General features: G+C 43.8%; 1 protein-coding gene across 14 annotated transcripts in view; it reads right to left on the bottom strand.

Annotated features, from left to right (window-relative positions):
• The window catches only part of LOC147121580 (mitogen-activated protein kinase kinase kinase kinase 3-like), a 244,010-nt gene that overhangs the window by 198,689 nt on the left and 32,158 nt on the right, over positions 1-13,163 (bottom strand). For all 14 annotated transcript variants that reach the window (XM_085981929.1, XM_085981930.1, XM_085981939.1 and 11 more), the window contains exons 8-10: positions 6,218-6,280; positions 6,055-6,136; positions 5,863-5,973 (exon numbers count right to left, since the gene is read on the bottom strand). In XM_085981929.1, coding sequence (XP_085838055.1) covers positions 5,863-5,973; positions 6,055-6,136; positions 6,218-6,280 — 256 coding nt within the window. The remainder of the gene's footprint in view (positions 1-5,862; positions 5,974-6,054; positions 6,137-6,217; positions 6,281-13,163) is intronic.

Raw genomic sequence — 13,163 nt, 5'->3', positions numbered from 1 at the left:
TAAACTTAAATAAATCCAATTACATAGGTATGAGGGGCGAGTTGGCCAAGGTAGATTGGAAAAATAGATTAAAAGGTATGGCGTTAGATAAACAGTGGCTAGTATTTAAAGAAATATTTCATAATTCTCAACAAAATCTCCATGGGAAAAGTGGCTAACTAAAGAAGTTATGGATAGCATTAGATTGAAAGAAGAAGCTTATAATGTTACGAAGAATAGTAGTAAGCCTAAGGATTGGGAGAGTTTTGGAAACCAGCAAAGGATGACCAAACAATTGATAAAAGGGAAAAAATAGAATGAGAGAAAACTAGCAAGAAATATAAAAGCAGAGTGTAAGAGCTTCTACAAGTATGTAAAAAGGAAAAGAGTAGCAAAAGTAAACGTTGGTCCCTTAAAGGCTGAGACAGGAGAAATTATGGGAATAAGGAAATGGCAAAAACGTTAAATATTTTGTATCTGTCTTCACAGTTGAAGATACAAAAAGCATAACAAAAATGGTGGGGAACCAAGGGTCAAATGAGGGTGAGGAGCCTAACGTAATTAATATATGTAGAGAAAAAGCACTAGAGAAACTCTGCATTCGATAAGGTGCCACATAAAAGGGTATTAGACAAGATAAGGCCTCATGGGGTTAGGGGGTGATATAGTAGCATGGATAGAGGATTGGTTCACTGACAGAAAACAGAGTAAACAGGTCTTTTTTAGGTTGGCAGGCTGTAACTAATGAGGTGCTGCAAGGATCAGTGCTGGGGCCTCAGCTATTTACAATCTATATTAAATGACCTAGATGAAGGGACTGAGTGTTATGTATCTAAGTTTGCTGACGATACAAAACTAGGTGGGACTGTAAACAGTGAGAAGAACACAGAGTCTGCAAAGGGATATAGATAGACTAAATGAGTGAGCAGTAAGGTGGCAGATGGAGTATAATGTAGGGAAATGTGAGGTTATTCACTTTGGTAGGAAAAATAGAAACACAATATTTTTTAAATGGTGAGAAACTTTCAAATGTTGGTGTTCCGAGAGATTTGGGTATCCTCGTGCAAGAAACACAAAGTTAGCATGCAGGTACAGCAAGCAATAAGGAAAGCAAATGGCATGTTGACCTTTATTGCAAGGGGGTTGGAGTATAAGAGTAAGGAAGTCTTGCTACAATTGTACAGGGCCTTGGTGAGACCACACCTGGAGTACTGTGCACAGTTTTGGTCTCCTTATCCAAGGAAGGATATACTTGCCTTGGAGGCAGTGCAACAAAGGTTCACTAGATTGATTCCTGGGATGAGAGGGTTGTCCTATGATGAGAGAGAGATTGTGTAGAATGGGTCTATACTCTGGAGTTTAGAAGAATGAGAGGTGATCTCATTGAAACATACAAGATTCTGAAGGGGGAATGAGAGGGTGGATGCTGAGAGGTTGCTTCCCCTGGCTGGAGTGTCTAGAACTAGGGGTCATAGTCTCAGGATAAGGGGTCGGCCATTTAAGACTGAGATGAGGCAGAATTTCTTCACTCGGAGGGTTGTGAATCTTTGGAATTCTCTGCCCCAGAGGGCTGTGAATGCTGAGTCTTCGAGTATATTCAAGGCTGAGATAGATATACTTTTGGACTCTAGGGGAAATCAAAGGATATGGGGATCGGACAGGAAAGTGGAGTTGAGGTCGATTATCAGCCATGATCTTATTGAGGCTCGAGGGGCCGTATGGCCTACTCCTGCTCCAATTTCTTATGCTCTTATGGTAACTGTCCCTTTTACTAATTTTTGACAAAAATTAGTAAAAGAAATGCAAAGCATCACTTCCCTTTAAAACACAAGTCAGCTGCACCATTGTTAGATTTGGAACTGTTGTCCTGACTTGCTTCTGTGGCTTAAAAAAAAATGTTCACCAATCTCTAAAACACCAAATATGGCTGCAGTATCTTCGGAACCAAGGATGACTTGCTTCCACGTTAAAAATGAGTTCGCAGGTGACTGATTAGTCCAATGCGGGACCTAGTCTCTGTCACAGATGGGGCAGACAGTGGTTGAGGGGGGCGGGGTGCTTGGGTTGACGTGCGTTCCTTGCACTGCCTGCGCTCGGTTTCCGCTTGCTCCCGGCGAAGAGACTCGAGATGTTCGGCACCTTCCCGGATGCTTCTCCTCCACTTTGTGCGGTCTTGGGTCAGGGATTCCCAGGTGTCGGTGGGGATGTTACACTTTTTCAAGGAGGCTTTGCGGGTGTCCTTGAAGCGTTTCCTCTGCCCACCTGGGGCTCTCTTGCCGTGCCGGAGCTCCGAGTAGAGCGCTTGTTTTGGGAGACTCGTATCGGGCATGCGGACAATGTGACACGTCCATCGGAGCTGATTGAGCATGGTCAAAGCTTCGATGCTGGCCTGAGCAAGAACACTGACGTTGGCGCGCCTATCCTGCCAATGGATTTGCAGGATCTTGCGGAGGCAGCGTTGGTGGTACCTCTCCAGTGCTTTGAGGCGCCTGCTGTACATGATCCATGTCTCTGAGGCATACAGCAGGGCGGGTATCACTGCTGCCCTGTAGACCATGAGCTTAGTGCCGGGTCTGAGGTCCTGGTCTTCAAACACACTCTTCCTCAGGCGACCGAAGGCTACACTGGCACACTGAAGGTGGTGTTGGACTTAGTCGTCGACGTCTGCCCAGTATAGCAGTTTCTGGACATTCTTTTAAAAAATCATGCAACATTTTTGCCATTGAACCAACTTCATCTACAGTAAATCTGAGCTGCAATAAAGATGCCTTTGTTATAGGTTGTCTTACAACTTCCAATTCCACTTGTCAATCTGATGCTATTTCTGTAGTGAATTTAGCATAAGTGTGACTGAACTCTAAATAAATATACCAAAGGACTCAAAACCTCCTAGAATACCCAAGGAGGCGATAGCTTTAGCACAACTGTTCACAACAGCTACTGATTAGATTTTAGATTCAGATAGCCATCGTTGGTCTTAGATTTGTTACAGTTTCTTGCAAAGTCACACCTAAATGTATAACTATTTCACTACCATTAATTCAGTTCCTTCACACTGCCTGTATCACCAGTATCCCCAGTGATGCAATCACTGTTCAAACGAAAAAGAAATGAATGGGACAACACAAAAAATTTGCTATCCTTCCTTTGCCTTTAAAAGGGCCGTCGATGGTGAGATCCTGTTTCAAGCTGTATGTTCTACCTGTGCTTGATGGTTGCCTAGTCCATTAGTCAGTAGGTGAATACAAAGCACTAGTTTCAATTTGTACCTACTGCACAGTATCTGTTTACTACTTTTGTGCTTTAATGGATTTCCTTTTGTAATATCAGTTTCTGTATCCCTGGACATTCGTCACAGAAGATGTCACGCACCTATTTCAATTAAATGAATAGTAAAAATGTTTTTCTTCAAACAAGATTAGGAAATAACAAAGTCTGTTATAATACTTCTGACATTATGGGGGTGATTTTGCCAATGGGAGCGCGTTGGAGGCAGGACTGCAGCTTGTCGATTTTTAGTCCCGCCTCCAGCAACTTGTGGCCAATCCACGCTATTTTCCTTTGATTGATGGCCAATTAAGGGAAAGCCGGTGACAGAGAACGTCAGCATATGACCTTTCATCCGTCAAAAATTTTTGACAGATGAATTGTCATCGTTTGACAGCTTTGAAAAGCCTACTCCTGCTCCTATTTCTTATGTTATGTTATGTTCTTATTCTCTGTTGTTCGGTGAGTTCTTGTACCCAAGGCTCACCAAACCTATTTCCTGAGCAGAAAGCAGATGGCTGTTGCATCAGAGAATGCAGCAGCTATTCTGTCATCTCTGCAGTGGAGATGCCGAAGCCTCCGGATCCCCAACGATTGAAGCATGCAGGAAGAAACAAAGGTAAGTAACCTTTTTCTAAACACTTTTCACTCACCTCACATACTTACCTCTCCACACTTGCACCCATCACTTACCTCAACAGCACGCTTTTGGACCCCTCTCACCCCCACAGACCCACTGCTCGCTTCGCTGACCCTGGTGGGGTTTCCCCGACGTCGGGATGTCCGCACCTCTGTTGGAAAAAATGGGGATAATCCTCTTAACTGCCTATTAACTACCTGTTAACAGGCAGTTAAGTGGCTGTAATCCCCTTCCCACCTCCAGGAGACGGGACCTGGTGCAGGTCGGCTACCCGCCTCCTGGGAAGATGGCACAGAGGCGGGTTGGGGGCAGGATGGGTACCCGCCCCCAGATTCTGCCATTTTCCCGGCAGTCCCATCTCCAAACCTGCCTCCCCAGGGCTGGCAAAATCGCCCCCTATGATTTCCTTGTTTTTCATTCCTTTGCACCAATTGGCTGTACACTGTCTTACCAATGACAGGTTGGTTTTGCATTCATTACTAGTGCAATTACACACCATGTTTTATAATTTGTCAATTAAAAATTCCACTTTGGTTTTAAGGTTCACTATAGCCGATGCATTATTACATATACACTAGCCAATGGACATGTTGATGAATACTTTCATTAGCACCAATTCTAAAATTAAAACTGATTTAGTGGGAAATTCCAGAATGGGGTGCTAATTTATAAATACATTCCTCATTGAGTGCACCCAATGAATCGGAATAAGTACGTTAAAACAAAAGTTTTATTTACTTTTAGTTCAACAACTATTGTGATGAACATAATTTTTCACAAATATATAATGGCCCAGAAATTCGGGTCGGGGGCTTCCCGCGGGTGTAAGCCCCCAACCTGCACTTACCTTGCGTGCTGGCAGTTGAGCTGTAGGGCCCCATGGAATTCCGATCCGGGGCCTGGCACAGCTGCCAGCGCGCAGTGCTTGCGTATCCCAGGGGCGTAGTTAGTTCGATGCATCCCCTGGGATCACGTGGGCCATGGGCAGCCAATCGGAGCAGGGAATGCTCCATTCATAAGTATTGACAGGAAGACCTGTCAAGGCTTATAAATACTACGGCCCCAAAATAGCAGTAAACCTTCAAATAATTTTTTTTTTTTTTTTTTTTTTTTAAATCACACTTTAAATAAACTATAAATTACATTAAATAACTATTTTAAATAATTTAAATTTTTGAAAAAATAATTTTATATTCTAACGGGGCTAAAAATAAACTTACCTTGCTTTAAAGTATTTAGAAATAATAAACCTGTGGAAAAAATGTTTTAATTTTAATTAATTGACCACTTACCTTGTAAAAAGCAGGCCTTACGCCTGCTTTTTACATTTCTAAATTCTAAAGACTTAGCCTCCCAGAGAAACCTGTAAAAAAAACGTAAGTTCAAAGCACACGCGCAGACTCCCCCGCGCACGTGTTTGACCTCTGAACCCCTGCTTTCAGAGGAACAGAAGTGCCAGTTTCCCGCACATGCAGGAAACCAGCACTTCCATCGGGCCCACGCGTTGAGTACCCAGTGCGTACTCATCCGTGGAGACCCGAATTTCTGGGATAGGTGCACAGCATTATTATTGTAACACTTAAAGTAATTCATCAATGCCATTTAAAATAACTACATTGTACAGAGATTAGGAACTCATGATGGATTGACAGCTTATAGAATACTTTCATTGGACAGCATTTGCAACGCATGTACCTTTTAATCGGGATATTCTTAGAGATTTTTAAAATAAAACTGGAGGCACACTTTTACACAAAATGTAAGCACATTTTTCAGGTGAACATGCAAATCAGCATCAGAATTCACCAAACAAATCAAATAGGAACAATTGCATAAAAGGACATTTTATTTTCCTGTATTTTTCTATTCTAACAGTTTTGATTAAAAGAGAATTAGTCCCAAGGCTTCCAAGGACATTTAGATTTTGAGATTACAAAATAAAAATTCATAAATATGGCCAAAGATATATATTTTACCTCGGGATCATCATCATCAAAGTCATGGTAACTGGAATGATCTGGGTTGTTCAACTTATCAAGCAATTCAATAGCAAGTGTACGACTCAGAGACTGTGCCACAAATGGGTGCTGAAAAAGAATTCGAAAGTATAAGGGAATTACTTAAATATTCATACACATATATAGTATCACAAAATGCACTATACTTGCCTGCAATAACTTCTCAGCAGTAGGTCTTTTTTTGGGATTTTTTGTAAGTGCCAGTTTTACAAAGTGATGAAAATTAGTTGACCTGAAAAGAAAACATTCTGTATTGAATCAATCTGGAAACTGAATAGGTCTAAAAAGACAAAAATGTCCAAATGTTTCCTACCATTTTATCTTGTCCTTCAACTTTGGGGGCTGGAAGTTGCTTTTCGTCATCAAAAATAAAGCCCTAAAATAAATCAGACAGCCTTAAATTATAACTTTGAATGGAGAGGTCACATATAATAAAGTCTATACTCCGCTTGGAGAGCTGAAGTTTGGCTGCTTCAGGACCTGATTTGACCAAATTAGGGTGAGTGAAATGAGGAACTGACATTCCCTGATCATCCATTTCCTATGGGTCACATTTTGCCCACTGTATTTGTATCTGTTTGTTCCCTATATATATTAATACAAATGCATCAATAAGTATCTATACATATAAAACAGTATGTGTCTCTGTCTCTCTGTCCGGCTATACAATCAAAAGTTATAGAGCGTACCTACACATGTTATATCAAAAGAAAGCTTATTAGGGGACTCTCGTAGGCGTATTTACTTTTCGTCACACAAAATTGTTTGCACAGTGCACAAAAAACGTTCAAAAATACTCAAAAATCCACTCATTAGCGCTTGACCAATCCTACCTCTCATTAGTGTTGAGTGACGTGCTGCTTGACCAATCCTACAGTTCACTCACCTGATGGTTGACCAATCGGTGCGTCACAGGCAGGACCTAATGCTCCAGTCTCCCTAAACTTTGCCGCCATTTTTTTCATCCCCACAGGGACACCACCAGCCAAACAAACCCCCAGATTCCGACTCCGGCAGCGGCAGGTGAGTTTCCACGCAGCGGGCAGGTCATCGGCAGCGGCCGACCGTCAACCGCGCCACCCGCGGGGGAGCTCCATCCCCACAGCAACCCTCACATTGCGGCTCCTGATCCCGCTCCTGCCCCGCCGCACCGGCAGGTAAGTTGGGCTCACTTGGGCCGTGCCTCGCAACCGCTCGGCCCGACACACACAGCGGTCGGGGGAGCGGCAGCGGCCGCTCGTCAGCCGCGCGAGAGCTCAGCTTGGGTCCGTCTCCGCCCGACAGCCCTGCCGCGCCTCAAGCGCTAGGCCCCGCACGGCCGCTATCAGAAGGGGAGGGAGGGGGAGGTGAGGGGGGGGGGGGGGGGGAGGGAGGGAGAGGACAGCACAGGGAGAAGGGGAGAGGGACAGAGAGGGGGGACACACAGGGGCACGGAGACCACGCAGCCCAAAATTGCCCTGGCAATGCCGGGCTCCCCTGCTAGTCTATGAATAATGCAACTGTTCCCTGCTTTTCTTTATATACCTTAACTCATTTAAGTTTTTAAAACAAACATTTATTCACCCCAAGGTTGCTTCTTTTTCCAGCCTTTTGCTTCTCCTTGCTTTTCTTTTCTGCCTCTATTGTTCTCTGCTGGGGTTCATGTTTCTTTAATTCCTTCACTGCTATTTCCTTCTTCAGTCATTCCTCCTCTACATTCTTTAGCTTTACTTCTGTTATGGGGCACTGGGGGCTTAGGGACCAAGTATGTAATTTAAACTTTGAGAGATATAAACTTCCAGGTCTGAATTTTAATCCTTTGGCGGGTTGGGAGCGGGGTGGCTCGGAAGCGGTCGGGAAACCTGGGAGAACGGATTTCCCGCAGGCTCTGCCGAATTTAATGGCAGGGCCTGATTTGCATTTGAAATCTCGTTTCAGCCAGCCAGATGGAGAAGCTGACTGTGGGCGGGTAGGTCTGAGGCAATCGGCCACAGAGAGCAGAGAGGGAGAGATTGAGTGGAGGTTGGAGGAGCATCGGAGGGGCCGGAAAGGCGATCGGAGGCCTCATGAAGGGTCTCCGATCGCAGGGGATGGGTTAGGCAGGGACGCTGGATCCAGGAGGCCAGTGTAAAGCCTTACCTTTACACTTAACTCCTGGATCCAGCAGTCCTCGCCTTCCATTAGCTGGCAGGTTTCACAAGGCCTACAAAAACCACCCAACCACTGTTAAATTTAAAATGGTGGTTAAATCTGAGCCATGCCAGCCTCATTATAATATTTAAATAGGCAGCCTGCCTCCTGGGAGCAGGTTGGCTGCCCGCCCTCCACCCCGCCCCCCCCCCCCCCTCCCAATTAAAAATGAAAATGGGCATGTTGGGTTCAGGATTCAGATTTAGATTTTTAACACTTCAACTTCCCACCCGACTCCAACCCACCCCTTTTTTTGGGTTAAAGTCCCCCCCCCCCCCCCCCCCCATCCAAATTCATACTATGCTTCTAGTGTTCATTCTTCTCATTTCTCCCTAATATGTCTTCCTGTGCCCTGCTTACTCCTTCATCTTATTTCTGCCTAGTTGTTCCTCCTGATTTAATGTCCCACAAGGGTCCACTGATCCTGCCGACACAATGAGGGCTTGGGAACACTACTTGGAGATGCAGCTATGCCAGTTTTCACACAGATTCAAAAGCAGTTTATATTTCTGGGAACACCAGATATCTATGGACACATGTTGATGGGAGAGGACAGGAAGTGCACAGGAGTCCTGTAGATTTCCAACTTAATTGGGTCAAACTCTATTGGGGGCGGGGGAGGGCAGTATTAAATTCTTCATGCCTTCGAGAGAGCGAGATTTGGGGGGGGGGGGGGGGGAGCAGTTAAGGAAGCAAATGGAGGCTAACTTTATTTTTATTCTCCACTGGGAGAATTAGGAGGGGCACAAGAACGTTCAAGAGATATTTGGGGAATAGAGGGAATATAATAAACATAGAACACTTATTTATTTAGCACATTAGTGTCGGTGCACAATAGATGATGTTGGAGGTCATTTCATCTCAAAGAAATCCTGATGTCATAGAACAGCCACTATATTAGGGAAGCTAACTTGCCATGCAGGCCCCTAAATTTTCTTTAAAAACTGTATGTGGAATATAAAAAGGATGCACAGATCTGAAAAGTAAGTGTAGATACTCACTTGTTTAATTTGACTTCCAAATACCACCAACTTCAGCACAAGACATTTATCTCCCAGCAAGGTGAAACTAAAGAAACATGGGGTTTCTCCTTGCTTTAATACCCACAACAGAGGGGTACACGTCACTTTCTGCTTTCATGGTGGCCACAAAAGCAAATAAAGCCAGAATAGTCAGCAGAATAGTTAGGGGTAGTGATGCATCCCGAACATGGCAAACATTTATGCTCCAAATTCAGAGAATGTGCTGGAGCATTTTTCAGCTAAAGCCAGTCCAAAACTGAACTGGCCCACTAGAGCATTCTTCTGGGTGGTTGAACATTGAGATACATTGTTGCCCAGAGTAACTAGTGGAAAGAATGCTTACCAAACCTTTAAACGGTAACAGAAATTATTAAAGCCACTGGAGAATTGTAGAGATGAATTGCATGCTGTGCGGTAGGGTGTAGGAAATTACATATTGCATTTATCGCCAACAGCAGTAACATGAAGACAGGAATAATCTGTTAGATAACCCATAACTATGAAGAATGAGGCAGGGTGGATCGAGGAAGGTTTTGTTTTGAAAGTCTACACTAGAATAAAAGGAAGACAAACCACATATCTAGTGACTTGATTCAGATTCATCAAGTTACAGAAGAAGCCAATACATAACACACACTTCCAGGCTGGTGCTTTCACATTTCAAACTGATCAGTAGTAATTATTCTGCATGACATCTGGTTTCAATAGGAAATAGCAAATCATGTGATCCGAGAAGTGCAAAGAAGCTGCGAACATGGTTTTAACACAGTCATAGCATCTGCGTGTGCACGTCCTGTGCAGGTGAGACTTTAGCCGAGATTACAAAAGACTGACAATGTTAGCCTTCCCAGGCCATTCATCAGAATTGCACATTTCATCAACTAAGACAAAGCTATTTGGTTTTGGATTGCTTCCAGTTATGCAGTTTATCTTTCAAATGTGAAAAGTCAGCAGCTAACATCTATTTCTAGATGGAGGGTACATATGTTAAATCACTGATTATTCAGCCACGTATACATGCTCCATTAAGTAATTTTAAGGTTGTTCGATCAAAATTGCCCTTTTGCACAAGTCCCAGGATTGCTCGTGAATATAGGAACAGGAGTAGGCCATTCAGCCCTTCAAGCCTATTCCACTATTCAGTTAGATCATGGCTGATCTGTACCTCAATTTTATTTACAAATTTTTGCTCCATATCCTTTGGTACCCTTACCCAATCAAAAGCTGTCTTTCTCAGTCTTGAAAATTTCAAATGACTCAAAATCCACAACCCTATTGGGTGGGGAGGGGGGGGGGGGAAAAGAGAGTTCCAGATTTCCACTAACCTGTGTGGAAAAAGTACTTCCTGATTTCACTCCTAAATGGCCTGGCTCTATTTTAAGACTATGCCCTTTTATTCTGGAGTCCGCCCACCAGAGGAAACTGTATGCACTCTATCGAATCCCTTTATCGATTGGATCATCCCTCAACCTTCTAAACTCAAAATACAAGGCCAACTTTGAGCATATTGTCCTCAAAGGGTCGACAGTGGATAGGCAATGGCAAACATTCAAAGATCACATGGATGAACTACAGAATTTGTTTATCCCAGTTTGGCATAAAAATAAATCAAAAAAGATGACTCAACCGTGGCTAACAAGGGAAATCAGGGATAACAAGATCCAAAGAGAGGACATATAAATTGGCCAAAAAAAGCAGCAAACCTGAGGATTGGGAGCAGTTTAGGATTCAGCAAAAGAGGACAAAGGGATTAATTAAGAGGGAGAAAATAGATTATGAAAGTAAGCTTGCAGGGAACATAAAAACTGACTGTAAAAGCTTTTATAGATATGTGAAGAGAAAAAGATTGGTGAAGTCAAGCGTAGGTCCCTTGCAGTCAGAATCAAGGGAATTTGTAATGGGGAACAAAGAAATGGCGGACCAATTAAATACATATTTTGGTTCGGTCTTCACAAAGGAGGACACAAATAACCTCCCAGAGATGTCGGGGAACATCGGGACTAATGAGAGAGAGGAACTGAAAGAAATCAGTATTTGTAGGGAAATGGTGTTGGGGAAGTTGACGGAATTGAAGGCTGATAAATCCCCAGGGCCTGATAATCTACATCCTAGGGTACTTAAGGAAGTGGCCCTAGAAATAGTAGATGCATTGCTGGTCATCTTCCAGAACTCAACAGACTCTGGAACAGTACCCATGGATTGGAGAGTAGCTAATGTTACCCCACTATTCAAAAAAGGTGGTAGAGAAAAAGCAGAGAATTATGGACCGGTAAGCCTGACATCAGTAGTGGGGAAAATGCTAGAGTCCATTATAAAGGATGTAAAGCAGAGCACTTGGAAAGCAGTGACAGGATCGGACAAAGTCAACATGGATTTACAAAAGGTAAATCGTGCTTGACTAATCTACTGGAATTTTTTGAGGATGTAACTGGTAAAATAGATAAGGGAGAACCAGTGGATGTGGTGTATTTGGACTTTCAGAAGACTTTCGATAAGGTCCCGCATAAGAGATTAGCTTGCAAAATTAAGGCACATGGGATTGGGGGCAAGGTATTGACTTGCATAGAGAACTGGTTGGCAGATAGAAAGCAAAGAGTTGGAATAAACTGGTCGTTTTCCGAATGGCAGGCAGTGGGGTACCGCAAGGATCGGTCCTAGGACCCCAGCTGTTCACAATATATATTAATGATCTGGACGAGGGAATTGGATGTAATATCTCCAAATTTGCAGATGACACAAAGCTGGGTGGGCTGTGAGGAGGATGTCGTGAAACTCCAGTACGATTTGGACAGGTTGGGTGATTGGGCAGAAACATGGCAAATGCACTATAATGTGGATAAATGTGAGGTTATCCACTTTGGTGGCAAAAACAGGAAGGCAGATTATTATTTGAATGGCAATAGATTGGGAGAAGGGGAAGTGCAGAGAGACCTGGGTGTTCTTGTGCACCAGTCGCTGAAGGTAAGCATGCAGGTGCAGCAGGCGGTTAAGGCGGCAAATGGTATGTTGGCCTTCGTAGCAAGCGGGTTCAGTACAGGAACAAGGATGTCTTGCTGCAGTTGCACAGGGCCTTGGTGAGACCACACCTTGAGTATTGTGTGCAGTTTTGGTCGCCTTATCTGAGGAAGGATGTTCTTGCCATGGAAGGAGTGCAGCGAAGATTCACCAGGTTGATACCTGGGATGGCAGGAATGACGTATGAGGAGAGATTGTGTCGATTGGGCTTGTACTCACTGGAGATTAGAAGATTGAGAGGGGATCTCATCGAAACCTATAAAATTCTGTCAGGCCTGGACAGACTAGATGCAGGAAGGATGTTCCCGATGGCCGGGGAGTCCAGAACTAGGGATCATAGTCTAAGGATAAGGGGTAAGCCATTTAGGACTGAGATGAGGAGGAATTTCTTCACCCAGAGAGTGGTGAACCTGTGGAATTCTCTGCCACAGAAGGCAGTGGAGGCCAATTCATTAAATATATTCAAGGAGGAGTTAGATATATTTCTTAAGGCTAAAGGGATCAAGGGATATGGGGAGAAGGCAGGGACAGGGTACTGAATTTGAATGATCAGCCATGATCTCATTGAATGGCGGAGCAGGCTCGAGGGGCCGAATGGCCTACTCCTGCTCCTATCTTCTAGGTTTCTATGTTTCATCTTGTAAACCTTTAAACCTTGGTATCATTCTGGCGAATGCTAGTGGACAGTTAAAAATCCTGTCGTGTGTGTGCGCAATATAGATCATTTTCATTGTTGTCCAAAGATGTGCGGGTTAGGTTGGTTGGCTATGATAAATTGACCCTTAGTGTTAGGGGGATTAAATGCGTGGGGTTACGGGGATGGGGTGGGATGTGTGTTGGTGTGGGGGTTGCGGGGATCGGGTGGGATGTGTCGGTGCAGGCTCGATGGGCCGAGGTGGCCTCTATCTGCACTGTGGGGTTTCTGTGATTGTTATGCACACTCTACATTATTCATCATCTTTAAAAATGACCAATGTTCAAAATTGCAAGTTGTTTAGAAACCTTTTTAACAGCATTCTTTTGGTAATATATAAGCAGTAAGATCATTTTAAG

This window comes from Somniosus microcephalus, chromosome 3, assembly GCF_052327205.1.
Source record: "Somniosus microcephalus isolate GS21.2 chromosome 3, FLI_Smic_1.0, whole genome shotgun sequence".
Classification (NCBI taxonomy): domain Eukaryota; kingdom Metazoa; phylum Chordata; class Chondrichthyes; order Squaliformes; family Somniosidae; genus Somniosus; species Somniosus microcephalus.
Note: the sequence above shows the minus strand (reverse complement) of the source record. Positions and strands in the feature narration are given on the sequence as shown.